Source organism: Helicoverpa zea, chromosome 6, assembly GCF_022581195.2.
Source record: "Helicoverpa zea isolate HzStark_Cry1AcR chromosome 6, ilHelZeax1.1, whole genome shotgun sequence".
NCBI classification, from domain to species: Eukaryota; Metazoa; Arthropoda; class Insecta; order Lepidoptera; family Noctuidae; genus Helicoverpa; species Helicoverpa zea.
The window spans coordinates 5,240,330-5,266,618 of NC_061457.1; the positions used below are offsets into that span (position 1 = coordinate 5,240,330).

Genomic DNA, 26,289 nt, shown 5'->3' on the forward strand with positions numbered 1-26,289 from the left:
CAGGTAACCAAGTTGTATTTTGATCCGTTTTGTATTTACTGAGAAAAATTGAGATCCTTGGAGCCAAAAATTCCAATTCGTCCTCTTAATACGTATTTGCGCTTTTTTTTCAGAACAACGTCAAAAATGAATTCCAACTCTCGGAGCAGCGAGGACGACGAAATTTTAATAGATTTCGTTCGTAATCACGAAGCAATATATAATATAAAAAGTAAAGATTATAGAAAAAGTCAATGACGGTGTGTTAAAACGGTCGTGGAACTTTCCACATGTCATCACTGTAAAGACGACCGTCTATTTGCGTCCGTAATATTACGGCCGCTATATGACGGCACCGCTTTCCTAGGAAACCAAAGCTTAAGCTATGGCGTTCCCTGGACCTGCAATAACATTATGCAGTATTACAATATTGTGCCGGAACGCCACAGGCAATTTTTGACTTTTTTTGTTGATTAAAATGTTGCACAATGTAATTGATCGTCAAGGTGGTGCTTAAGAGCTCTATACCATAGACTTTCCATCGAGAAAATGTTGAAAAATATATTCTGTGGTTAAAAATAACAAAATAACAAGCTGTCAAAATGTCACAGAAATTGTCAAAGATTGTTGTTGGTTTTGGCTACGCTTATAGTATTTTCTAATTTCTTGTTTGTACATTTAAGAAATTTTGTTAAAGAACTAATATGAAATAGAAATTGTGTTAGCAAGCAGCCTTTAAATCATGTATTGGAGTGGAATAGTGTATGTTTAGTGTGTCGAATTAATCTGGAGCTTACAAAACTCCAAAATGAAGTCTTTCAAGCTTATTGTCCACCAATCCAGTTTCAGTCGTAAGTATTGCTTCATAAATACATACTATTAATGTTCAACTGTAATATTATAAAATACAAAAATTATACCTACTACTTTAGTAGGTACCTACACTTATTCTATAGCTGATTTTATATTTTGTAATAAACTGTTGAGAATAACACTTCACCATTAATTACCAATTTTAACTATAAAATTAAACAAGTAGCGTTGCTAACAATTGTTATGTACAACTTAATACCTTATCAATGTACCTACATAATTCTAAACCTGTAAATGTGGTGTGTTAAATGCCACACTCATTACTATGAAGTTTAGAGAAACTGAAATTGAATTGCATTTTGAACTTTTTAATAGTTTTTAACTATGGAACGAATTATTGAAGGAACTACTCCTAGTTCTTTCAAAAATATAGTTTTTAAACCTGTCTCAACCTTCTTTCACATATCAAAATTAATTTTGTCTTAATAATGAATTGGTTTTATACCATTAAGACAAAAGGTAATATTTCTAAATATTCTAGCTATGGACATGATCATCAATATAAAAGACTACCCTGGCCTGAAAGAAAAGGATATTGTTGAGATATATCATCCGGAAAATGATTACCCTCGCCTGCTACTACAAGTCACTAGAGTGGATGCACCAGGAAGAGGAAGAGGTATGATAGAGTACAAATCATCAGCCATTTAACAATTTAACCCCCGCACTCAGAGACATTTAATGATTACTTAAGTCACTCAAAGAAATCCTTAACCGAGGAATGGCTTAAGTAACAATTAAATGTCTCAGAGTGTGGAGATAAGTGATTCATCTCAGCCATAGGATGTCCACTGCTGAACATAGACCTCCCCCTTAGATCTCCACAGAGTAGTCCTCGCTGGATGCAGGTCGCCTGCATCCAGCGTCTTCCGGCAAAAACAAATTCAATTTAAGAAAAATAAAATATTGTAGTTGTGTCTGCATATACATATCTCTTTTATTCTTATTTTCCTGTTGTAGATAGGTAGGTAGATTAGAAGAAGTTTCTTTTGAAATAAGAATTACCTTCTTTCCTGCATTGTTTTTCTATTGTGTGGACGGACAATAATTTATAAATAAAAAAATAACCAAAAATACTTGATTGAATGCTTTAAATCAGTCACTACAACTTCTATTGAATTCTACTCAATATGCATACTATGATGAGAATAAGATAAAGAGGTCAAATATTAACCTACTGAGACATAATGTGACATTGAAACACTACAAATAGTAATTAGAGTCCATTCACATGAATAATTATATAGCATGAATCTTTATATGCAAATTATGCTCATACAATGAATGAATACAGTCATAAATAGCCTTTATGAATTTAAAATTGCAATGAGTTCAACTCATTTACCTTTATCACCATAATTAGTTTTTGTTTGTTTGGTGTACTACAAAAAAATATGTTGATTTAATAATTTAAAATTATGTCAACTTCACCTGCCTAGCCTTTTCCCAACTATGTTAGGGTCAGCGTCCAGCTAATCAGATGCAGCCGTGAAACAACATGGTCTAATTGCATGTCATAGCAACCTGATACCCCTTGGTAAAACTGTACGGACTTTTTTACTCCTGACTACTCTTAACTATAGACAGGAATAAGCCTACTTATTTACCTATTCTATGTCGGAGCACAGACACAGGACACAATTGATTTTCTTATTAGTGAAATGACAGGCTGCTAAATTCTTTTTTTTCCACAGATACCATCAGTGTGGAACAGAGCATAGCCACAACTTTCCAATTGAGAACATTTGCAGACGTCTATGTGAACATAGTCAATGTGGCCGATGTGGCTCTGGACTCTGTGGAGCTCACATTTAAGGATCAGTATATGGGGAGATCAGAAATGTGGAGATTGAAGAACAGCTTGGTAAGTGACATTTGTAAGCTCTACAAATACAAAAAAATATGTTTATTGAAAAACATAGAAAAACTTTTTTCAATAATATAAATCTGACTTTAAAAAGTGCGAAGTCTAACAAATGCTACTCTGACTGACTGACTCTGACTATTTTGATGTGGTTACATCAAGATAGGTTCAGCCCAACGTGAGATAATCGCGCAGAAACAAACCTTCAGGTCAATTTGCGCCTTTTTTTTAATTGGTTAAAAAACATATTCTTCTCATGCATAAAATAAAAATATTGCTTAAAGTGTCAATATTGAGTCCTAAAATGTTTCAGGTAAGCACTTGTGTGTACTTAAACAAAAAGATTGAATACTGTGGAGGTGCCATAAGATGCCAAGTTTACGAGATGTGGTCCCAAGGCGACCGAGTGGCTTGCGGCGTCATCACGGAAGATACCAAGATTGTGTTCAGATCTTCAACATCCATGGTCTACCTGTTCATACAGATGTCTTCTGAAATGTGGGACTTCGATATACATGGTGACTTGTATTTCGAAAAGGCGGTAAACGGATTTCTTGCAGACCTTTTTGCTAAATGGAAGGTCAGGTCACCTCTAAAACAAGAATAAATATATTTTTATGGCAACATTGTAAAGTAAATGATATGCTGTTTGCTTTTACAGAAAAATGGTAGTAATCATGAAGTGACAATAGTGTTATTTTCAAGAACGTTTTATAAAGCCAAATCTTTGGAGGAATTCCCTCAACACATGAAGGAGTGCTTACAAAAAGATTACAGAGGCAGATTTTATGAAGACTTTTACAGGTACCTTTTAATCTAAATCTTTAAATTATCATACAATGGATTACATCCTATTATATTTCATCGGGGGCATAATTTTAAATTTAGCGTGTGGTTTCTCAACCACGCGCTAAATTTAATTTTTTGATGTGGTGGAATTGACCACTTCCTCTGTTTTGGGAAGTCGATTAAAAAATATATCAATTTTTATACAGGGTGGCAGTTCAAAATGAGAGATATGAAGACTGGTCGAATGTTCTCCTACAGTTGCGAAGATTATTCACTGATTATCAAAAAATCGTGTTGCAATATCACGAGAGACCGAACTTGGAGATTCCGACGGCAATTAACTCTACAGCAGCTCAAGGAAACTTTCTCGAAGTGCTGAATATGAGTTTAAATGGTAAAATTATATTATTATACAGTGTGTCGTACCTAATCATATTCCACCCTTTCTACTGTTTTAAATTCCAGATCACAGAACAGATATAATATTAAGCTATTTTGCTTCCTTGCAGTGTTATAATTTATATCTTAATACAACTTATTTTTGTATTTCAGTATTTGAAAAACACTACTTAGACAGATGTTTCGACCGTACCGGTCAACTCAGCGTGGTTATCACACCTGGTGTCGGAGTTTTCGAAGTCGACAGAGAACTAACGAACGTTACAAAACAACGAATCATAGACAACGGTGTTGGCAGCGATTTAGTTTGCGTAGGAGAACAACCTTTACACGCCGTACCTCTTTTGAAATTCCACAACAAAGACAACAATCTCAACTCTATAGACGATTACTCTATGCCCCATTGGATTAATTTATCTTTCTATTCTACAAACAAGAAGGTTGCATATTCAAACTTTATTCCTAGAATCAAATTGCCTCCAAGGAAAAGTCAGGAGCCTTTGAGGAAAATGTATGAAGATGAACGGAAAGGGAAGTTGTTGAAGGAAGATGAATATATGCATAATTCTATATTTGATTATGATGCATATGATGCGCAAGTTTTCCAGTTGCCTCCAGCACATAGCACATGGTGAGATTTCCTTTTACCATACCTAGTTATCCATACCAAAAATCTTCAATCGTTCTCATTTAGTCTATTCTACTGATCTTTATCTATCTATTTGGCAAGAAAAGTCGCTTGGGGATAGTGCAGCTTCCAAACAGTCACATCATTTTTCAAATAGTTTCAGATGTTTTGGAATGTTTAGGATACAAACAAAAAAATAATTCTTTAATAAACTTGTATTTATGTTCCTAAGTCCCTACATTTAAATATAAAAGTAATCATGATTCGTCTTACAGCGTTCAAAGAGTGACGCGTACAAAGAAAACGTCAGTAGCTGGTTTAGAAGGCATCAGTCGGCGAAGTCCCCCTACATCCAGTTTACATCATAGGAAGATGTCGGACCCTGATATACATCATACTGTTGCGGATATACTGGCCAGTGGCAGTAAGTTTTTGTTCAAAGAAAATGTTTATTCATCATTGTTGAAAAGGCGAATGAGTTTGTGCAAGATTAAGAAAAATATTTTTTTGAATTTTATTTAACAAATTCATTGTTAAATAAAATTCAAAAATATAAAATTCATCAATCATCACACATTGAAAAAACTTTTATGAAAAAAAAAAATTAAAGCGATTTCAATAATATACTTAACACCTTCTCCTAAGTCTAAAATATACTATGCTGAAAACCGCATCAAAATCGGTTCATAAAACGTGAGATAATCGCACGCAAACATACATGCAGGTCAAACTGAGAACCTCCTTTTTCACGTCAGTAAAACAATATTAAAAATGATGCCTAATCTAGACAAAATAATTTTCGAAAAAGAAAAAAATTTTATCCTATACAGGTTGATATATTGCTGTGTGACCTATTTCACTCACTTGTTGCGAGTTCCAAAACATTTTCTGAGGCAAAAAGAATCTTGTATTTTACAATGTGTACCTCGTCCTACCAATTGTGATTTCTTTATTATTTTATCTATTATATTATATAAAAACTTTTCAGACAAACAAGGAGCATTCGACACGAACAGCGACGCGACTGATTCCCCGCTCTCAAGCAATAGACTCTCGCCGCGTAGCTCCATATCTTCTCACAAACCAGTGATCAGGACCGGACGAGCTCTCATCAATCCTTTCGACCCATCCCATGTTACTGTCAAGTTGACCAGTAATAGACGACGGTGGACACATATATTTCCTAAAGGTATGTTTGATATATTATTTTTCATATTAAGGGTTACTTTTTTGGTCAGGGCCCCGATTCTCCTAAGTTAATAATGTCAAAATCGAATAGAAATCGAATCGCAATATGATCGTAATAGCAGTTTTAACCATATCGGGCATTCTGCTACTAATAAAAGACCAATCGTATTCGATTGACATTTGATTGGTGTGCGATTGGTCTGCTATTTTGATGATTTTGGTCTATACGGTAGTTTGCTGTACAATCATTTTGCAATCGTAAATCATTTGCAGACAAAATGATTCATTATTGAATGACAGAAAAGGATAAAAAGGCTTATTTCAAAGAAAAAATAGCGGAATGCCACATACGCTTCAATCGTAATCGAGTCGGGATTGGATTTCAGTCGAATCGAGTCGAACGTCAATCGAAGGTCGCTTAAGTAAAATTAGGAGAATCGGGCCCCAGATGCTAAATCACATCAGACTTTTAGAACATTCAAATGTTACGTTGGGTGCTTATTACATATTCCCTAGTTGTTTTTGAGATATCACAAATTAGTTCATTATTATACAGGGTTACTGTTTCGAAAAAAAAACAACTTTTAATGACAGTAAATAATAGATATATTTTTTACTTCCTTTGAATAAAAACTAAATTAAAGAAAATCGTAACTGTACCCAGACTTAAAGTATGATGATTGAAAAGATTATTGAAAAGTAATGGGCTTTAAACCATATAATTCAATTGTTCCTACCCAGGTCCAACAGGAGTGTTAATACAACAGCATCATTACCAAGCGAGGCCGGCGGGCGAGCCCGCGTCCCGGACGGAAGACCATCGCATTGAAAACAATGTACCCAAGGAAAATGGATCATCTATCATCAATAATAATCACTCCATTTATCAAGTTGATGGTAAGTATAATACATTTATTTTTAATAATAATAGGCACGTTTTTAACTACTATCTTACCTGATTTTGAAGGTTGATAATGGACCATGCCTGATTTTACTCTTGATTTAATGACTCCAGGTTGTAGTTATCGGGAATCAAACTTAAGCAGGGAATACCATTCCTTAACTTTCTGTCGAAATTGCCTTATTATATAATTTGGCTTTTTTTGCAAAACGTTGTCTTTAGACGCTATCATTTTCAAGTAATTATATATTTTTCTATCTCTGTTTCATTCATATATGTAGATAATTCTACACATATGCGGGACAAAGACGGGTGTTTATTCAATTGACAGCACCAGTTTCAATTAGCGGTCCGTTTTTACCACATATAGGTCACTTCATTTGTTAACTTTGTAACCAATGAATAGGTGACATTACAAAAAGGGACAAATCACAAACTACAGTGGCGCCATCTACATTACATTTCACCTTTCACAGGTAACGTAATAGGCCGAAAGCGAATGATAAGCGCATCAGGTGCTTTAGCCGTACTAGGCGTCGCTTCAGGCACTCCTTCCACTACGAACAACGCGTCTTTGGCCTTACTGTGGGGCGCTACGGGCGAACAGGAGTGGACGCCCGCCCTTACAACAGGTTAGTGTGTATGTGTGTGTGAGTGTGTGTGTGGGCATCGTGCGTTTATGGCATTGGTTCGTTCATGTACATAAGGCTGATATGTTGTTGGATACTAGACTTTACGTTCGTCGGGAATAAGGTCGATTTTTGTATGAAGAATTTTAAAATTAAACTGATCCTACTGGTCTAGGCTCGTTGTTGTTTTGTTTATTATTGTTTAGCAAAAAGTGATGGTGTCCAATGACGTATTTGCCAATTGGTAAAGACATTAATCAAGTAATATTATGGTCCTCAAAACTTGTCATTATTTACCAATGGTAGCATCAATATCACTTTATAAACACTATAAAAAATAATTTAGTGTCAATGTGAAAGTCCTGGTTGATATAAAATTGTTATTGTATTTTGAACGTAATTAAATGTAACTTGTTATAAGGTTACTCACACAATCATTTGTTCATTTTCAAATTCTTCTTCTAGATTTTTCTTGCATGCAATAATGCACTATAGTTCATTTTAAAACAATAAAAAACTGTTAACACATTTAAAACCAAATTTTTGCATGCCTTATGAACCTTGTGCTGGTGTTGATAAGGTTCATTTTTTATTGGTGTATTACAGCGGATATTTGCATACATACACGTAGAACATACACAGTTATAAAAGCAAGATGAAAGTATTGCCTATGGATATCTAGAAGAAGATTTTGAAATATGTCCATATTTAATGTCCATCGTAATCTTGTAAATGGGAGTCTAAACAGAGTCCAATTTCTCCATAATTGATACTCTGTATTGGTTTTGGTTATCATGATAAAATTATATGTTTCTGTGTTGTATTAAATGTTCACAATTTTGATGTTTCATGATACCATCGCGTTGAAAAATTCTCTTCAAACCTCATTGGAACGAAGCGAACCGAGCTATAGGTTTGATATTCCATTTATTGGATTTGCATTGAGTAGTTTCTGCATAATTATTATTATTTTGTGTTTCATTAGTATTTATTTTATATGCGCTACGGGGGAGACATTTTATATAATATGTGTGCTTTTAAGTTTATAAATCTATTTTTATTTTATTTATGTATTCACAATAATATTTCCACGATGTATAAATTAATTAATTGTAACGAAACCAAAACTTATTGTATAACATTACAGTTTGAATGTCTAGCACGTACCAAGTAAAGAGTTATTATTTCTGACTGCAAAATAGCTGATCCCATTTGCCCACCTTGTGTCTGTTTTATTTACATATTACTTCCTAAGATATAAAGACAAATTTTTCAGGTCCTGAAACTCCTCTATTTATTTTATTTCATTTCATCTTACAAGCTAACAGATGACACATCCAAAACACTCTAATGATGATCTCTAAACCATCATCGAAATATGTTAATGAAAAATTAAAATGAGATGTTTTTAGTTACAAAATTCTCAATTTTTTTAAATATGTTTGCAATAATAGCATCATTTTACTAATATTTTAATTATTCACCAGCATGCGTTATGCTTATATGGTCCTTACCGCTTAGTAAATAGCACATCTGCCATTTCCATCAACTCATTGGTATTCCAAATTACTACTATTTTTTACTAAACATTTATTTTCAGCTTCTCGAAATATTTTCCTTCACAGTTTGTCAATAACATATTAAAATGTTTAGATTATTTACCTCTAGAATTTTTGAAGCTACTTTGGTATGCTTGCATGTGGAGTGAATGACATATCTACGTACTACTTATGGATATTGTTTATAAAATGTATTACTGATATACTGAAAGTATCATTTAAGACTTATATGAAGTATATAAAGGTATGGTTCGCAAACTGAATGCGGAATGATTGCTTGCTTGTGGAGGATTGCAGAAGCAAAATTGCAGAATTGTAGTGTTCCGTTCGAAACACAGCTCACGCTGGTTTTCGTGCTTTCAAAGATATTGGTATAGGTAAAGATGCCTTTATGAATGGAAAAACTCTACAGTGTGATTTTAAGCAATAGCGAAGCCAACTACTTTTATTGCTAACGCCTTATCTGAAGATCAAAAGAACTTCAATTTTAGATAGACACCACCCAAATGAAATCAAAATTAAACCAAAAATATAATAGGTCTAATCCTTATCAGGTGTCGACTGGAAATCGTTAACTATTCCGGCGTGTTTGCCGATTACCACGGATTATTTCCCGGACAAACGGTCTCTACAGAACGACTATTTAGTATCCGACTATAATCTTCTGCCGGATGACGTGAACGCCGATTTTGCACAGAACAGAGCAATTTATAAGGAGCCTTTAACGACTATGGAGGTTTTCAAAGAATTGGTGTCACAGAGATTGGCTCAGGTGAGTGGATTTTTAGAGTAAAAATGTAAATATCTATATGTGTATAAAAATGAAACCCGCTTTCCGTTGTCACGACATAACATTAAAACAGCTTGACCGATTAGGCTGAAAATTAGAGGGGAGGTAACTTAGACCCATCCGGCTACGGGACGCGGGTGAAACCGCGGGGGAAAACTAGTAATTTATAAAAATGAAGGTATGACAATAGTATGTTGCAAAAGTACTGCCTCTTAAAAACACACAAACATCAAACATATTTGTTTTTGGTCTTAAAAAAAACATTCTTTGATTTTTGACGTATACAAGACTTTTAAAGTGAAAACTTTAATGTGAGCATCTTAGTAAAATGTCTTCCACCCATCAATTTACCTTATATAAATTCTTTAAATATCTAAATTCCATAATTCCAGGGTTTCCAACTCATAGTGGGAGTAAACGAGAACGAAGTCATAGAAGCTCACTGCCCATCCACGGCAGCCCCCCCGCCATCCAAAGTAGCACCTCAATGTGGCAAACCTGCCAACGTAGCCCCCACTAAACGGTACCTGCTCTCTATAGGAAGAATCTTCCATAAACTCACGCTGGTTGGATCTACCATCACCGTTACTAGATATAGACCCAGGTAAGGTTGGAATGTCTGTTTTAGATAAATAGGTCTATGTTTGCTTTTAATAATAATTAAGTATAAAGTAACAGATTTTTCTATTGGAAGCTTAACTTAGTAGTAAAGATTTATGAACTCATGCAATACTTTGCGGAAATAAGTTCCTAACATCTTCTCAATATAAACTATGGTAGGTTAAATAGAGTGTATCTTATTTACTTTCTGAGGTAAACGAATGGAGGAATTTGAGACTTGTAGGTTCCTTGGGTTTATATACACCATTTTGAAAAATAAATGGCAATTAATGTGACACGAAGCTCAACACTAAACAGATTAAATCAATTCCTCAGTATTCATCACTTATAACCGAAACTTCCAGACATCCATACCCGCCATTTAACATCCACTACCGCTACCGTTTCCACGCTCCAAACCACGATACATACGAAGTATCCTGGGTTTCCTTCACCACGGAAAAACTGGAAACTTATAACTGGAACTATATGGACCACTACATTTGTACGAGAGGGGACACAGATTTCGCTTTGGCCGAGGTGATTGTCACGGTAAATGGTAACGGCAGTACTATTTGTAAGCTTTATTGCTTAATAACACTGCTGCCGGGCCGTTTTTTTTTGTTTTTTTTTGGTTTACGTGTGGTTTTTTTCCGGATTTTTGTTTAACAGTGTAGAGCTTCAAAGTGCTTTGTAGACACACTAACTTTTGGCACATAATTTGATATCTGCACTTAGTAAACATAGTCCGAAATGAGACAGTTATGGGGTTTATTTAAAGCCAATGGTTGCAATATTAAAATGGTTAGTGAAAAGAGCTGCTTAAAATTCTTTATACTAATAACTATGGCAATATTTTTTCTCTATATTTCAAGATTGTATTCTCTTGGTTTCTATAAAACTGCTAAAGTAATCTGAACTTAAAATCCGGATAAAACTACACGTAAAATCAACCACCGACTAACAAAAAACAATTTCTAGGCTCTCAAATATTGGAGGTTCCGTACACTTCTGCTGCCTCTATACAACCCAGCAACCAAACAGATAATGGACGATAATATAATACACTGCGATATATACCCGACGCCAACCCGCCATGACCTCGATCAACTGACAGACGGATTCCTCAAAATGACGGAACAATACTTCAATAAGGTTAAAAGACCTAACAAGCAAAGGGTAAGTATGGTAGGTAACTGGATAACACCGGAGTTTGTGATTATGTTAATTGATCGGCGCTATTTGCTCTTTAATTTCTATAAGATTTTTGGCCAGTTTTTTTTGTACGTGATGCTTTAATATAATTTTTAACATATTTTTTTTGCTACACTTGATGTTAATTTAATATGCGTAGGCGCATTTGGCGTACCTAAACTGTATATGGCTGCTATTAAATTGAATAATTAATTGTGCTGCCTGTGTATTGCCAGTTTCGCTAGACAAACGAATTGTTTAAATATTACACACATAATGTATTTTATGTATCTTTAGCCTGCCTGTTGCGTAGATTGTTTAACTCAGAATTAATTTAAGTAATAATTAAGCGCTGATCAATTAATTATTATAATCCAATCTCAAAAGAAAAGACATACACTTTAAAATCAATATAATTTTTGTTTATAAATATTTCAATTTATTGTATATGAGTAACTATTTTTTGTTGTTATTTGTAAATATGTATGTAAACGATTATGTCACTTATTGTCGAAATTTTAGTATAGACCGCTCTAGGTCTGATGTAAATATTTATTTAGTAATGTTTATAAGTGAAGCAAAGCATGAATAGTTATTTTGCACATCGTATGTCACGTAGAAACTTACTACTTCGCACTGCATGTATGTAGATGTGCACATTTCCCGAGTAATCTGTAGATAGCAACAACTGCTTGACAATATCAAAATCTAATTCTTTTTTTTATATTAAACACTGCCAACACTACTGAAATAATTTGTACTAAAGTGTACTCAAACATAAAATTCCAAATTCCACTGTCGTGTTTGTGTAGAAGCATGTCACTCCCCGATATGTTAACTTTCTATTTTGTTCTCAATATCAATTTAATTTTAGTACCTCTAGGATCTGCATCGTCCATGTTAAATATATTAATGTGATGGGCATGAATTTATGTTTATCTAAGATATTTAAATTATTTTTCTGTTGCACACCACATGTTATTTGTAATTTCTTGTTTGAGTCTAAGCGCATGATGTATTAACTTGATAATCAATCTAGAGACCGCAGACCGGGCGCGACATGAAATGCCTTGTTATGTTGTAGACATTTCGCTTCGAAAACCTACCTACTTTCCAGTATCGAACTAAGCATCGCTATCCACATTACCCAAGCAACGAACAAAATTAGGTGACATCGATTTTTGTCGTAACCGGTAGTAGCGCAGCTTAGCGTCGATTTTAATCAGCGTCGTTTTCGACGACTCGGTCTCCGCTCTGCGGTCGGAATTGTATAATAGTGCGAAAATCGCGAAATAAAATGCCTCGAGATCGCGGGCTCCAATACGGTTATTGGGTGCGTTCGGTCGGAGCAAGGCTACAGGCGTCGGTAGGACGGGGCGCTTGTACGGTGCGGTGCTGCAGATGGCGCTGGCGGGCGGCGGCGCGGCCGACGCGCAGCTCACGCGGCGCCGGCACTCCACCTCCATCCTCACGCGCAGCGCGCAGGTACCTCTCACACAGCGCCACACACACGACACCACACGTGTCTACGTCGGTCCGACTATACTCTCATATACACTGCGCCCGACATCACTTGACGAGTTCGAATCAAGCTGTTAGGCTGCGCAGTAGCTTTTAGGAACAAGTCTACTGCGCAGCCAGTCAGCTAACTTCAGACGCGCCAAGTTATTTTGGACGTATTGTAACGTTCGAGCCACGTCTACGTTAGTTATTATTTAGTGTGCAGCCCACATCCGTCGCCACTCCCTTCGTCACCACGACTCCATAATGACACTTTTCAGTTTTCAGTTTGTGCTGCGATCAAATGAGGCAGACCTCCAATTTTGTAATAAAACAGTGTGAAGATTAAAATGTAACACTGTCTAAAGCTTAAATCCAAAGCTTGCAAATAAAATAAAATTGGTCTGGACTTTTGATCGCGTGACTCGTCTCTTTATGTTCAATTTGGAATCCAAATTTTATGATTTCGATGTTATTTTCTGTGGCATATTTGCACATCATTTCATTGGCTCCATGAAAACCGGGTTTGTAAGCGATTGATGTTAATTTTTATTAACCTTACATTGGAGTGGCGTTCGACCTTCTAATCTTCGCACCTTAACCTCAGTAGACTAACGATAACACGTTGAAACGACACTGTAGGTACTAATTCACAATTAATCGTAATTTTATAGATAACAGTGCAGTGGGGGTCTTCGCCAGGTGGATGTCACTTCTTGATATTACTGTAGATACCTGTATTTGTAATGCAATCAATCACCAACCATTCACTTCCTGAATGAGATATCCTAAAGAGTCGACGATAACAAGTCATTTTTGATGTTTTATAACTGTATTATAAAACGAATTAATTTATAGAATGAAATCAAATCAAAAATTTCTTCTTGTCTATCCGACTGTGGTCATGTTACGAAAGTTTTTACAATACCCTCAAACAAGAACCACCACATTGTATATGCATATGGCGTATATATTTGCACTGCTTATTATAAAATTATGCAATTATTATGCACGGAATGCACAATACTGAGACATTTTGTTTGCTGGCTTCTTTTGATTATTATTTTTTAGTTTACAGTTTACGACATGACACTTCAAAAATGTAATCAATATGACCATTTATTTTGAGCTGAACAGAGTCGTCTGTATCTGACGCACAATTTCCCAAAAGCAAATACGCATCTTGTAAATATAGCTTAACATTTTCATAAAATTTTATTTAGGAACATTTAAGATTTATCTAGATTCAAAATCAAGGAAACAAATATCAAATTGCTTTGAGGTTTTATACATAGGAATATTTCCTTTTAGAATAAGTTGGGTTGATATAACTACCAACAATATGCAACTGAAGTTATATTTAGTTTGCATGTTCTCTTTCCCGCTACAGAAGACCTTGTAAGCTCATGATTAAAAAAAATAATGATCAGTTCTTGCTAGCGCAGAGTCGTAAAACAAATCAAAGTCACCTTTATCTCCACTACTTAAAATCGTCTATAAAATCTAGGGGACTGGTAAAACAAATCCTTTTCAGTGACGGTAAAAATGCGTCCTTTATTTTGGGGTGATAAGAATGAATTTAATACATCCACCTAAGATGGACCCCTTCGTAATCTTCCGAGTGAACGCTAGCAAGAATTGGTCTCAAAAGCAAAATCAAATTAATATCCTTGGAAAAAGTGTCATGTCCGTAAAATCAGGATACAATACAACGAATGTTAAGAAAAAGTGTTGCCGTGTTAAAATGCGTGTTGTGTGCGTGTATCAGGGCGGTGTTTCCAACTCGCCGTTCAGGGAGCGTGTCGGCAGCACGCGGCTGCCTGACCGACCGAGGCTGCGGATCGAAGCCATGTCAGTAACTACGTCACACATACAATGTTATAAGGATCTTTTGGCATGTCAAAAAATCTGGATATCACATTTTAAGGGGCAATTTTTCAATTATAAGATGGGTTTAATTAGAAGGATACTTATGACATTAATTTTGTAACCAAAATGTAATGTTAAAAGTACATATTTATCCTTGAGTTTAAGTTTATTTTATAATGGGCCCCTAAAATTACATGATAAAATTGCGAACAGAACAGAGAATGTGTGTCAAAAGATCCTTGTCCGACTACCGCTTAGCATTCACTGGCCGGTTTTAAAGACATTTGAATTTCGAAGCTTACAACATTTAGAGTGGTTCTTTATAATCATTCTGTCTCTTTCAATTTAAAGTGGAATGATAGCGACAGAAATGTTCGCTTGAAATTGAGAAGCTTGAAAATGAATTGATACGTTTTTAAAATCGGTTAGTGTATTGAATGTGTTTTATACGCGTCTATGTTTTTTAATTCACTTTACTTTTTTTATATTTTTTTAGAGTTGAGTAAAGTTGAGTGGAGCTTAGAAAGTTCTTAGCAAAAAGACGCGTATAAAAACGTTAGCTATGCGTACACAAGGATCGCTTCATGTTCGTCGCATGGTGTGCTGGCGCTTAGACAATATCTTCACTTTGCACCTCATACATTACTACACACACGTCTGTCCATCATTCATGCTTTCCTAGTCACCACGCTTCATACCTTTGTGTTGTCATAAAACGTAATCCATGTAACTAATATTTGTTTATATTATTTGTTTATGTAAGTTGCACCTTTATTTAATTTTGATATTTTTAAAATTATTTTATTTCCTAATTTTTATAAATTCTCCCATGATTTAATTATTTTACTAAACTGACAAATTGTTTTTTGCAGATATCCCTTATAATATTGATTCTAATTCATGACACGGTTTATTTTTCTATCGCTAAGCTATCATCGAATGCTTGCCCGTGCCTCTCCTATCAGTTGCTTATTCTTATCCTTATTGAATGTTTCATTGCAGCAACTATCACCTACTAAGTCACTAAACACTAGTCAAAGTAACAAGTAAGTATACAGGTCGCTTCATCATGCCCTTTTACAAGTCCGTTTTGAGAGTCATACGTATTTATTGAATCTATTTTTTCACATTACCTATTCATGAAGAGTTGATATGTCCAAAAAAGAAATGAGCGAGCCTACTGAGAAATTACATCTCGATTTTGGTAGCAAGTTCGAATGATAGTCAATGGAGACCCTGTTTACCCAACCTCGACTAATATGCACTTATCATGCATAGTGACATAGCAATGGGTCCACAAATATTTCAGAGTTCAAGAAGCACTTTCAGTTCTCGTTTATTTGATTCTATTTTTGGATCTCGTATGAGCGTGGTCATCAAATTCTTGTCTATGAGAAGAGGCCTGTGCCCAGCAGGATAATAAAAAAAAAACTTGTTGTCGCATGTACCTACATACCCATTTGCGAATGATTCTCAGAACGACCTAAAATCATCATAATTTTCAATAACTCAACTTCTGCTTGGCAGCTTTGCGTTTGGCATTGAAAATCTGCTTTATTATCATTGTTAGATTTTAAATAGTATATTACTGAAAATCTCTAATCTAAATATTAACTTCAGGGCTGCAGCGAAAACGGTTTTGGAAAGGACCCAGTCTCAGACTGGTGAATGTGACGATACATATGATGACGGGTAAGTAACACTTACACTACTATTGTGAAAGAATAATAGAGCAAAAATATCAATTTTATTAGAAGTCCAATATCCCAGATCGAGAAACTTACGGTTGATTTCATTATTTATGCATATTGATAAACGAACTAAGTATTTTCATTTGTCAAATCGCCGATTTCACTGCTGGTTATTGTTTGGTTTTATTCAATAGTAAAATAACGCAACTCGCCCTTCAGTGTTGAAATTAAACAATTACCTATATTTTGCCACATGTTTTTAAATTTTTCTCTTTATTTTATTACTTCTTCCGTCACATAAACACTTTTTCAATATTCCAGCGTGCCAGAACCGAGACTGAAAGCGAACGCTTCATTGGCAGAGATAGTGGACCGTATGCGCAGCCCACAGTTGGGCGTGGGCTTCTTGCAGCAGACTGTCAGCTTGCCGTCCCATACATTCGTGTCGATATACGCCATACATTGGTTGCAAGCTAATATGGAAGGCGTGAGTTATGAGAAAGCTACGTCTATTATGGAGGTGAGTTATTGATCACGTGCGATTTTTTAACCGACTTCAAAGAAAGAGGTTCTAAGTTTGGGCTGTATTTATGTATGTTTGTGCGAGATTATCTCACGTGCCTGAACCGATTTTGGTGCGGATTTTAGTCTAGTATTTGTCAAGCTTAGTAGGTTTTAGGTATGTTATTGAAGTCTTTTTTTTTAAACTAAGATCTTATAAATCTTAAAATATTTAAGGTCTAAAATTTCACGTATTTAACTGTATCTGTGTAAATGAAAACCATTATTTGGTTTCGTTGGCAGAAATTACTACAGGAAAAACTGATATGTCACGCATCAGGAGATACAACAAAACGCTTCGTTGTTGGTTACTACATGTATCATATCTTGCCACAGAAGAAAGACAAAGGTAATTATTTCGTATTCTTTACTCGAACATTTTTCATAAACCGTTCTGTAGCTTGAATCGATTACACAAGGGAACAAGATTTTTGTTGCATGAAATATTACGACTAATATTGTATATTTCTGGGCTGCTAATTGAAGATCTGAAGTCAGAATTTCTGTATCAGCTTTAGTTTTTGAAATATCAGCAAAACGTGATTTTCAAGAAAAACACAATTTTATTAACAAATAAATTGAGGTAAAAAAATCTTTAAAAACAAGCTTTTATTTAAATGCGCTAAAAATAAAAAAATAATCTTTTACTGTAACTTTACTGATTTATGTTTTAAAAGCTTGTCGCGACATTTAAGTACTCGTGTTTACTTTCTTAGTAAAATCGCGACAAGCTTTTAAAACATAAATCAGTAAAGTTACAGTAAAAGATTATTTTTTTATTTTTAGCGCATTTAAATAAAAGCTTGTTTTTAAAGATTTTTTTACCTCAATTTATTTTATACTTTTTAGTTTTGATTTGGTAAAGTGCACTTTATTTTACTTGCCTGTCATTGGATACCCATATGGATGGGATTGAAAAAAAAAGGTTATTCACCATTTTGTAGCGGCGGCCATCTTGGATTTTTATTTCGTAAAGTGCAATGTGTTCTACTAGTCAATCCCTTTCATTTGATACCCATATTGTATAGGTACTTTAAAAATAACTAGTCCGCCATCTTGTATATTTAGCCATGTTGGGTTTAGGATGACGTCACATAGCTTAACATGCATTGTCATCCAAACTAAACATGTATGCAAAATTGCAGCTCAATCGGTTGAGGGCAAGTGCCTTAAAATTGAGTTGTAAAATTCCACCCGAACACACATAGTTACATACATACATACATACATACATACATACATTGCAAGTTAATAAAAAGCTTGTAATAAAAACAGCAAAAGAACAACAATTAAGGATCAAAAACTTTCTTTCATAAGATTTTCTAGCTTGATTCGGTGCACTAGGGCTGTCTTTAATCCTGCACCAGTAGTTCGCCACCATATTGGCATTCCAATGATCCTGGGAACGCTTTTCCATAGTCCGAATATCTTGATGGAACCGTTCGCCTTGTTCTTCACTGAGATCACATAGATTTTCAGGGAAATGGTCGAAATGGCTAAAGAGGAAGTATACCTTGGTGCTCATATTACAACCGAGCCGACAACATCTGTTCAAAGTGATTTGAATAAGCTTTCATCCTTTTTGTTTGATAGAAAATTTTGTGAAATCCAAACGAATTCGTTTGAGGCAGTTTTTTCGATATCGGTCATGTAATTATGAAACTTATGCCCGTTTTCACCAACAACCTCTTACCGTTTCCCTATCTAAATGCTACTTTTAATAAGGACTCCTCCCAATTTGACACCTACCTAAATTCATTTTCACCACACTTGTACATGGATCCCTTAAGTAAGTGACAGATTACTAGTTCTACAAACGATAATGCAAAGTCGATATTTTATCGATAAAATGATTTTTCTGTACTTCTTAAGAAATAAACGTCTATCGAGTATATATTACTAAAGCCTGTAAGTTTTTGTTCTTGTGATGTTATTTTAATTTAACTTAAACTACATTACGCTATGTTTTATGCAATAAAACAGTAAAGAGGTTTTCTACAGGTCAATTTTTACCTATGTCATTCGCGCGTTTGTCAAATTGACTGATGTGTATAAGTGTACATTGAGTTGAGGTTAATTTTGGGTTTGGTTTATTATTGTTGAATAGATAAGTTTATTTTGGCAGAGAAGAGAAAACGAGGATAAACCTTTCTTACAGAAGAAAAAGACAAGCTAGTGAAATTGCTGACGTCTCATAGAGACACAATATTAAACAAAAAACGGATGGGACCACGAACGAAGCCAAAAACAAAGCTTGGATCCAGTCACAAATAGTTTTAATCCGATAGGAACCGTTTACAGGTAAATGTGAATAATATCTGTGTATAATAATATAGTGTATTAAGATATTGCCGTTCAACTGTGTTCCTTGTTTTAATGTGGTTTCATCGTATTTTTGTTCTCCATGAGTTGATGGATTTAAGTATGGGGTTAAAATTATAGATTTATTATATTTATTTAGTTTCAGGTGGTGAGAGAAATTGAAAAGACGTGTAAAAACATGCTGCGCCCAGCCCACCCCAAATTGAATTGGTGCAGGAGGATGATGATAATGTTTGGTACATCATATGAGGACTAATATTAAAATATTTGTTTACTATCTTTGTTTTAATTTACATAATTTATTATGTTCAATGTTAGCCTACTTCTTACCTCCAGAGGGTATCCCCTATCACCTAGGAGATAGGCTCCTCCATATTCACCATTTTTGAATCATTGGTATCTACTGCAGTTTTGGTATTTAAGGCCTATTCAAACCTGAGCGATATTCGCTGCCGCTGTGGGTAGAGGTAGATACCGCGCGGGTTTCGCTCAGGTATTTAGTATCAAGTATAGTTACCGGCACGGATATTGAGCTCTCGGCGGAAGTGTGGGGATCGCTTTGCGCACTGTACACATAAGGCAATAAACCAATAAATGGCTTCTGCGCAGGTGAAGGTCAGGGCTCAATATCCGTGCCGATAACTATACCGCGGCTAGAGCGACGTAAGCGATATTCACTGCCGCTGTGGGTAGAAGTACATACCGCGCGGCAGCAGCGGCATACATCCCGAACATCAACAGTAATATTATCGCATACCCACTGGGTTTTCTCTGTCGCAGGTGGTAGCGAATACCGCTTAGGTCTGAACAGTCATATTACCGCATACCCACAGGGTTTTCTCTGCCGTAGACGGTAGCGAATACCGCTTAGGTCTGAATAGGCCTATAGTTGTCCCGGCCACCGCGAAACTACATCAGTGATTATCAGATTTGCATCTGTTATGGTCTGTGTATTTATGGACATGCAGGACTATTTTTGAATAATTCAGTGACATCACGACCTAGCAAGTGCATTCATAGCAAGTGATAATCTATAATCTTATAAAAAAGTCATGATCATCGTACTTATTTCTCAGTCATCTGCTCTTTCACGTAAGATAGGTACGTGGTCTTCTAATGATTATTATTTTACATATCCACAACCTCCACAGCTTCTAAACTTTCTAAAACTTTACGTTTCATTTCACTATCCATCGCCAGAAACGGTTCAAAATATGTTTGTATTCTGTCATGATAATGATAGGGGTTGTTTAAGCAGGCATCAATCGGGCCCCCAAGTTTAAGTGAAATTTTGAGGTTAAAATTGACACCTAGGCTTTGGTGAAATTGAAATTCTTATTAAGTGTTCCGTAAATGCTCCCTAAATTTAGGTATTCGTTGGTGAAAACGGGCATTACACTTATGTCAACCACCTTATTTGTGGACCAGAAGCCATCAGAAATTCCGGCTTTTAGTTTCTCTATACTCAAATTATGGGACTTTTTAGATATGTATTGAACATTTTTGTTCAGAGCTTTTAGAAGTTGTTTCATGAGCCCAAGTTTGATGTGCTAAGGTGGTAGCACCTTTATTAAGGTAAAGTAGTAGATAACAAATTTGGGTTAATCCATTTGGACCGTTTTTTTTGTTAATACCGTTCATATCAACCTCGCAGAAAGACTACCTAATGTTCGAGGGTTCTCGCCAGATCATCGGTGTTTGTTACTTGAAATAGGGTCTTTTCTTATTTTTCCATAACCTTAAAGACTCGACGCATGTTTTACATACCATTTTAGACACCCAGTAGGTACCTGTCGCAGGTGTCCAAAGAAAATCCAAAGAACTCAAAGTAAACCCGTTTCAAGAACTCCGACACGCTTAGTCTACAATCTTTAAATGTATATTCACCACAAATATTACAGAAATAGTTAGTGTCATTTTTACAATTATTTTGCAACATAGAAATAGTAAAAATTATATACTTTTTAAATAAAATGCTGTTTTATGAAATTGATGTGTAACTAGTTCGAAAATACGGTCAATAGCTGTATCTCAAAAACTAAAGCTGTTAGAAAAAAAATGTGGGTAGATTTGAAATTATTATTTATAATAATTATTGTTATTATATAATTATATATAATTATTATTATTATAATAATTATCACCCTAATTAAGTATTTTTTTATAGGGACAATCAAATATGATAAGGTCGAAATTCGGTATGCATTGTAAAAGACGCAGTCTTTAATGTTTTGTAATTTTCAAACGATTTTCGACAAACTAGGCCATACATATCATTAATTGATAGTACATATATTTAAATATATCCAGTAACTCAAGTACACCACATTTTTATTTATTTCCAGACAATATGTCGGACTACGTAAAACCTTTAGGCGACCTTCGGAGCTTTGAAAACGAGTGGATGGAAGTCGAAGTCCTAGGCCCGAGGTCCCCATTGCTCCCAGCCGAAACTTTAACGGGAGCCATTGATATATCTGGTACCAGTCCTGTGACTGATGATACGGGGGTCCCAGCGTTTTTGTGTGACAATATAGACCCCAGTTATATGCAGTTGGGGTCTGATAGTGATAGTAAGTATGTTTTGTGCTATAACACTTTTTTGGAAGAAGTAAGTTGGTATTTACATGAAGAGGTTTGTTACAAAAGCCCTTGAAACTAATTCCCCTCATCCTTGAAATTCTAATTGAGTATGTAGGTACCAATATACAACTTACATGATAATTCGTGGTCATTCGTTATGCAAATTAATAGCATTGAGCTTAATTAAGAGAACATGGTAGTTATTAATAATTTGATCACAGAAATAATCATATAATTTAAAATTTATAACAATTTGTGAGTCAAAGAAAATATAAAATCAAATATCGGATTTTTTGTAACATGTTTTGAACTATACCTCAAATGTATGCAGTTTTGGAACTTTACGACATAACAAAATTTTTATTAAGTCACTGATAGACTGTTGATTATATTCTAGTGCCCCTATACAAGAACACACATTTAGACATTGACGTAAGCAACAAGAGTGACCGCATCGAGTGGGGCCACGCTCGCTACCAGGCCACCTTCCGCCCCGACCAGGCCTACGAGATGTGCATACAGTGGGCCGTCGCCAGCGGCAATATTGTCGCTGAACTGGTGAATACTTACTTATATTATATTATTACATAAATGTAAACAAATGTCGAATTAGGTTAAGTTATATATGAAATGGCAAAGTAAATCTTATATATAAAAATGAATTACTGTTCGTTAGTCTCACTAAAACTCGAGAATGGCTGGACCGATTTGGTTAATTTTGGTATTAAAATGTTTGTAGAGGTCCGGGGAAGGTTTAAACGATACGAAGTTTGTTGGGTCAACTAGTCTTATATATAAAAATGAATTGATGTTCGTTAGTCTCACTAAAACTCGAGAATGGCTGGACCGATTTGGGTTATTTTGGTTTTAAAATGTTCGTAGAGGTCCAGGGAAGGTTTAAACGATACGAAGTTTGTTGGGTCAGCTAGTCTTATATATAAAAATGAATTGCTGTTCGTTAGTCTCGCTAAAACTCGAGAACGGCTGAACGGATTTATCTTATCTTGGTCTTGAATTATTCGTGGAGGTCTAGAGAAGGTTTAAAAGGTGAGAAAATTTCTAATAATTGCCGGGAAAATCTTCAAAACAGCATTTTTCTATTTCCCATACAAACGTTTTCTAAATAAAATGGAGAGTCAATTTGTAATTTATTACCGCGGCATAAAGTTCAAATTCGCGTGCGCGTTGGAGGATCTAATATCGCGTTCTGAAACTCAACAAACGCGACAAAATTGCAGTCTCAAAATACATAGTACATAAATAGTGGTCGGCTTCGAGAAACTCAATTTTAACTAACTTCAGTTGTAAATCTGTCCGATTATTTTTTTAATAAGACTATATAGAAATCGAAAGATAAATCTTAAGTTTTGTCACAAATTAAATTATAAATCTTAAGTTAAATTGCTGAACGCAATCATAATATTTGACATTAGATTTGACAACCAACTAATATGTCAATCCATCCTGTCGCATTTCAGAGCACGTGTTACGAGTTACGATATCTATGAGTGCATCCTTCTATCTTTGTGGCTACGTGCGCGAGAACTTTCTTTACTTTGGTGATCCTTTGTGATAGTGACATTTCATAGGCTATATAAAATTCTATATTGCCCACGCAGACGAAGTCGCGGGCAACAGCTAGTATGTGATAAATAAATAAAATATATGTATTCGGTCCTATAGCTGCATAGTATCGACTTATAATTTCTAAGAGCTGTTCTGAAATTTTATTATGATGGAATTAAAGTATAAGGCATTTTATGATGTGAATGTTCAGCTCATTTAAAATGTGTCAGACAAGCAATGTTCCACAGATAATTAAGATCGCTACAAATTAGTGTGATAAACACAATTTATGAAGGTTTTTTAATCAATATATTTTTATTTAAATTATTATATCTGTATGTATTTCTAGATATTTGGCTGGGCGCGCAAGGCCCAGAGCTGTAGACTGCAAATGGTGCCGATACCTGCAGATCCTCTCGCTCTGCCGTTCACACTGAAGTCTGACCCTTTAAGAGGACCCATTTATGTACCACTTAACGAAGAACCGCTGCTTAGGAGCAAAGTCACGTTATTCGAAGGTATACCTACCTACATAGTAATATCCTACTAATATTATAAACGCGAAAGTTTGTATGTATGGATGTATGGATGTTTGTTACTCTTTCACGCAAAAACTACTGAATGGATTTTAATGAAACTTTACAATAATATAGCTTATACATCAGAATAACACATAGGCTACAATTTGTAAACATATTGTTCGAAATACTAAACCTGCGCAGACGAAGTCGCGGGCACCAGCTAGTTACTTATATTACTATGTAATAATTTTCATATAATCAATATGAAAATTATATACTTGTAAAGTATATATTATATTTGAATATTTCATTTGAATATAATACGAAAGCTTACATGCCTAAACAAATGACAATTACCGATTGGGGCAATTTGGTCTGAAACCAAGCACAACAGTTTTACCGCGTAAGGTTCGGTTTATCAATCCTGTGCAAGCGCCAAAATCCGGTACTGTAAAAGCGCTTTCAGCTAAACGTCGCGCGTTTTAAATACATCTTTTTGTGCAAGTATACTCCACTATGTCTTTAAGTAACCAACCAAATTAACGTTGTAACCATTTGATTTATCACCAGGTTTCTCCGAAGACACATGGCTGGAACGACTATTCCTATTCCAAGAGGCTATCGTGGGACGTTTCGGCTTCATCAAGTGTACGGTAGAGAGTACTTCTCACGAGGCCGGCGTAGGAGACCATTTATATGTTCATGTGACCGGGAATATGTTTATACTTATTCCTACTACAGTGAAGTCGGAACAGCGGGCGTTGAGGACTAAACCAGCGAATAAACCGCTTAATGCTAGCAGGTAATAAATATAATTCAATTTCTGGCAACACTTTTACTTGAAATAACTCTCTTAACTTTCGCTATCAATGTGCTTGCCTTTACTAGAAAGCCCATTGCCGGCCTTTATTTGGACGCTCTCTAGACAGTTAGCAATTAAATTGCGCAATCAATTAAATTATAGTTCGGCCATTCAGAGAATGCGTTCCTGACACGTCGCGATTGAACTGACGACGTAACTACATTCATTGATTATTGATATAATAATGTTGTTTTAATGCTCCTCAATTGTTAAAACGGTAAACAACCAGCAAAAATATTTTTATCGTAACTGCAACGCCATTGCAAAGTTACGTCGTCAGTTCAATCGCGACGTGTCAGGAACGCATTCTCTGAATGGCCGAACTATACGTGAGTGGCGTCCACTGCCGGTTTCGGCCACGGCGGCTGTTCTCACTTAAGGAGATCAGCTAGCTGCGCAGGACATATTATAGTGCACAAGCATTTGCGCAGACACAAGTGCACTCCCTATTCCATCACTCTCATAACCCTATGGGACGGCAATCCGACACGACCGGAAAGAGATCAGATAAATTACGTATTGTGCAATTGAATGACGAGTCAATATTGAAAATTGCGAAATGATTTTTAGTGATTGACATTTTAATTGCACAATATTATTATAGGTCTAGGAGCTGCCCAAGTTTGGCTATATTTCTCCGGATTTCCATCACATTCGAAGTTGATAATGTCAACTAAGCTATCACTTTAACTAAGTATAGAGGTTTATCAAATATATATTCTTCCCAGATACCCAGTTCACCCAGAAGCGGCTCCCAGTCCACATGAGGGTTACATTACGAGGCACGTCAGTGGAAAGAATAAGGACGATTATGATAACAACCGACGGGTAAGATACAATGTGCTTGTAAACCTTTTTATGAATAAATGAACATAAATAGACGGAATAACGTGCGTTTCCAAAATTCTATCCGTCTATTTACTAAGATTTGATTTTGAAATTTAGCAAAAGTTAAAATATTGAATAGCATAAATGGTGTGTTAGTACAGTTAGAGTAGGCAGATTCAACTGTTGATAGCTATTTGGCTAAATAGGTTTCAAGGATTATTATAATTACATACAATTATTTGTGACGTATGAGTTGTGATCTCAAACTTCAACATAAAATATGTATACGAAAAAACAATAATTAAATCTGAAAAAAATATTCTAGATGGGTTTCCTCTGGTCGTGGAATCACATGATATCTAAGAAGTGGAAGTCGTCACTGACGCCGGCCACCGGAGACGAAGGCTTCCAAATGCGAATGCTGAGGGACTTCAAACACTTCTGTGCTAATCAAGAACAGAGGCTCAGTCAATTCTGGGATCAGTGCTGGGAAATGCGAGAAAAAGCCCGCGGCATGCAATCTTGTTAATTTATAAGCCAAATATTTAATTTAGATGTATAGATACTGTTGAATATATTTTATGATTTTCCTA

The 26,289-nt window shown here is 35.4% G+C and overlaps 1 protein-coding gene across 9 annotated transcripts; it reads left to right on the plus strand.

Moving 5' to 3' along the window:
* Window positions 1-582: 582 nt before the first annotated feature.
* LOC124631008 (GATOR complex protein Iml1) lies at window positions 583-26,289 on the plus strand. 9 transcript variants are annotated; one of them, XM_047165084.1, is made up of 27 exons: window positions 583-830; window positions 1,334-1,471; window positions 2,547-2,716; window positions 3,030-3,296; window positions 3,378-3,520; window positions 3,712-3,899; window positions 4,058-4,535; window positions 4,808-4,956; window positions 5,521-5,721; window positions 6,462-6,617; window positions 7,098-7,253; window positions 8,149-8,163; window positions 9,364-9,581; window positions 9,992-10,203; window positions 10,565-10,751; window positions 11,181-11,378; window positions 12,795-12,878; window positions 14,662-14,744; window positions 16,383-16,454; window positions 16,775-16,973; window positions 17,258-17,363; window positions 21,682-21,909; window positions 22,317-22,477; window positions 23,835-24,003; window positions 24,577-24,808; window positions 25,597-25,696; window positions 26,022-26,289. In XM_047165084.1, exons 1-27 carry the CDS (start codon window positions 788-790, stop codon window positions 26,223-26,225), a joined length of 4,557 nt encoding a protein of 1,518 aa, XP_047021040.1. In that variant the 5' UTR covers window positions 583-787; the 3' UTR covers window positions 26,226-26,289. The 9 variants fall into 9 exon arrangements, with proteins under 9 accessions (XP_047021040.1, XP_047021044.1, XP_047021041.1 ...); XM_047165088.1 differs by lacking the exon at window positions 14,662-14,744 and adding an exon at window positions 15,765-15,808; XM_047165085.1 differs by having other exon boundaries at window positions 10,565-10,739.

Bases quoted from the DNA above. Each gene is read 5' to 3' on its own strand.
- LOC124631008 (XM_047165084.1), top strand. From the start codon at position 788: ATGAAGTCTTTCAAGCTTATTGTCCACCAATCCAGTTTCAGTC. The intron at 1,472-2,546 runs GTATGATAGAGT...TTTTTTCCACAG, and splicing joins TGCACCAGGAAGAGGAAGAG to ATACCATCAGTGTGGAACAG. The intron at 11,379-12,794 runs GTAAGTATGGTA...GCGGTGCTGCAG, and splicing joins AAAGACCTAACAAGCAAAGG to ATGGCGCTGGCGGGCGGCGG.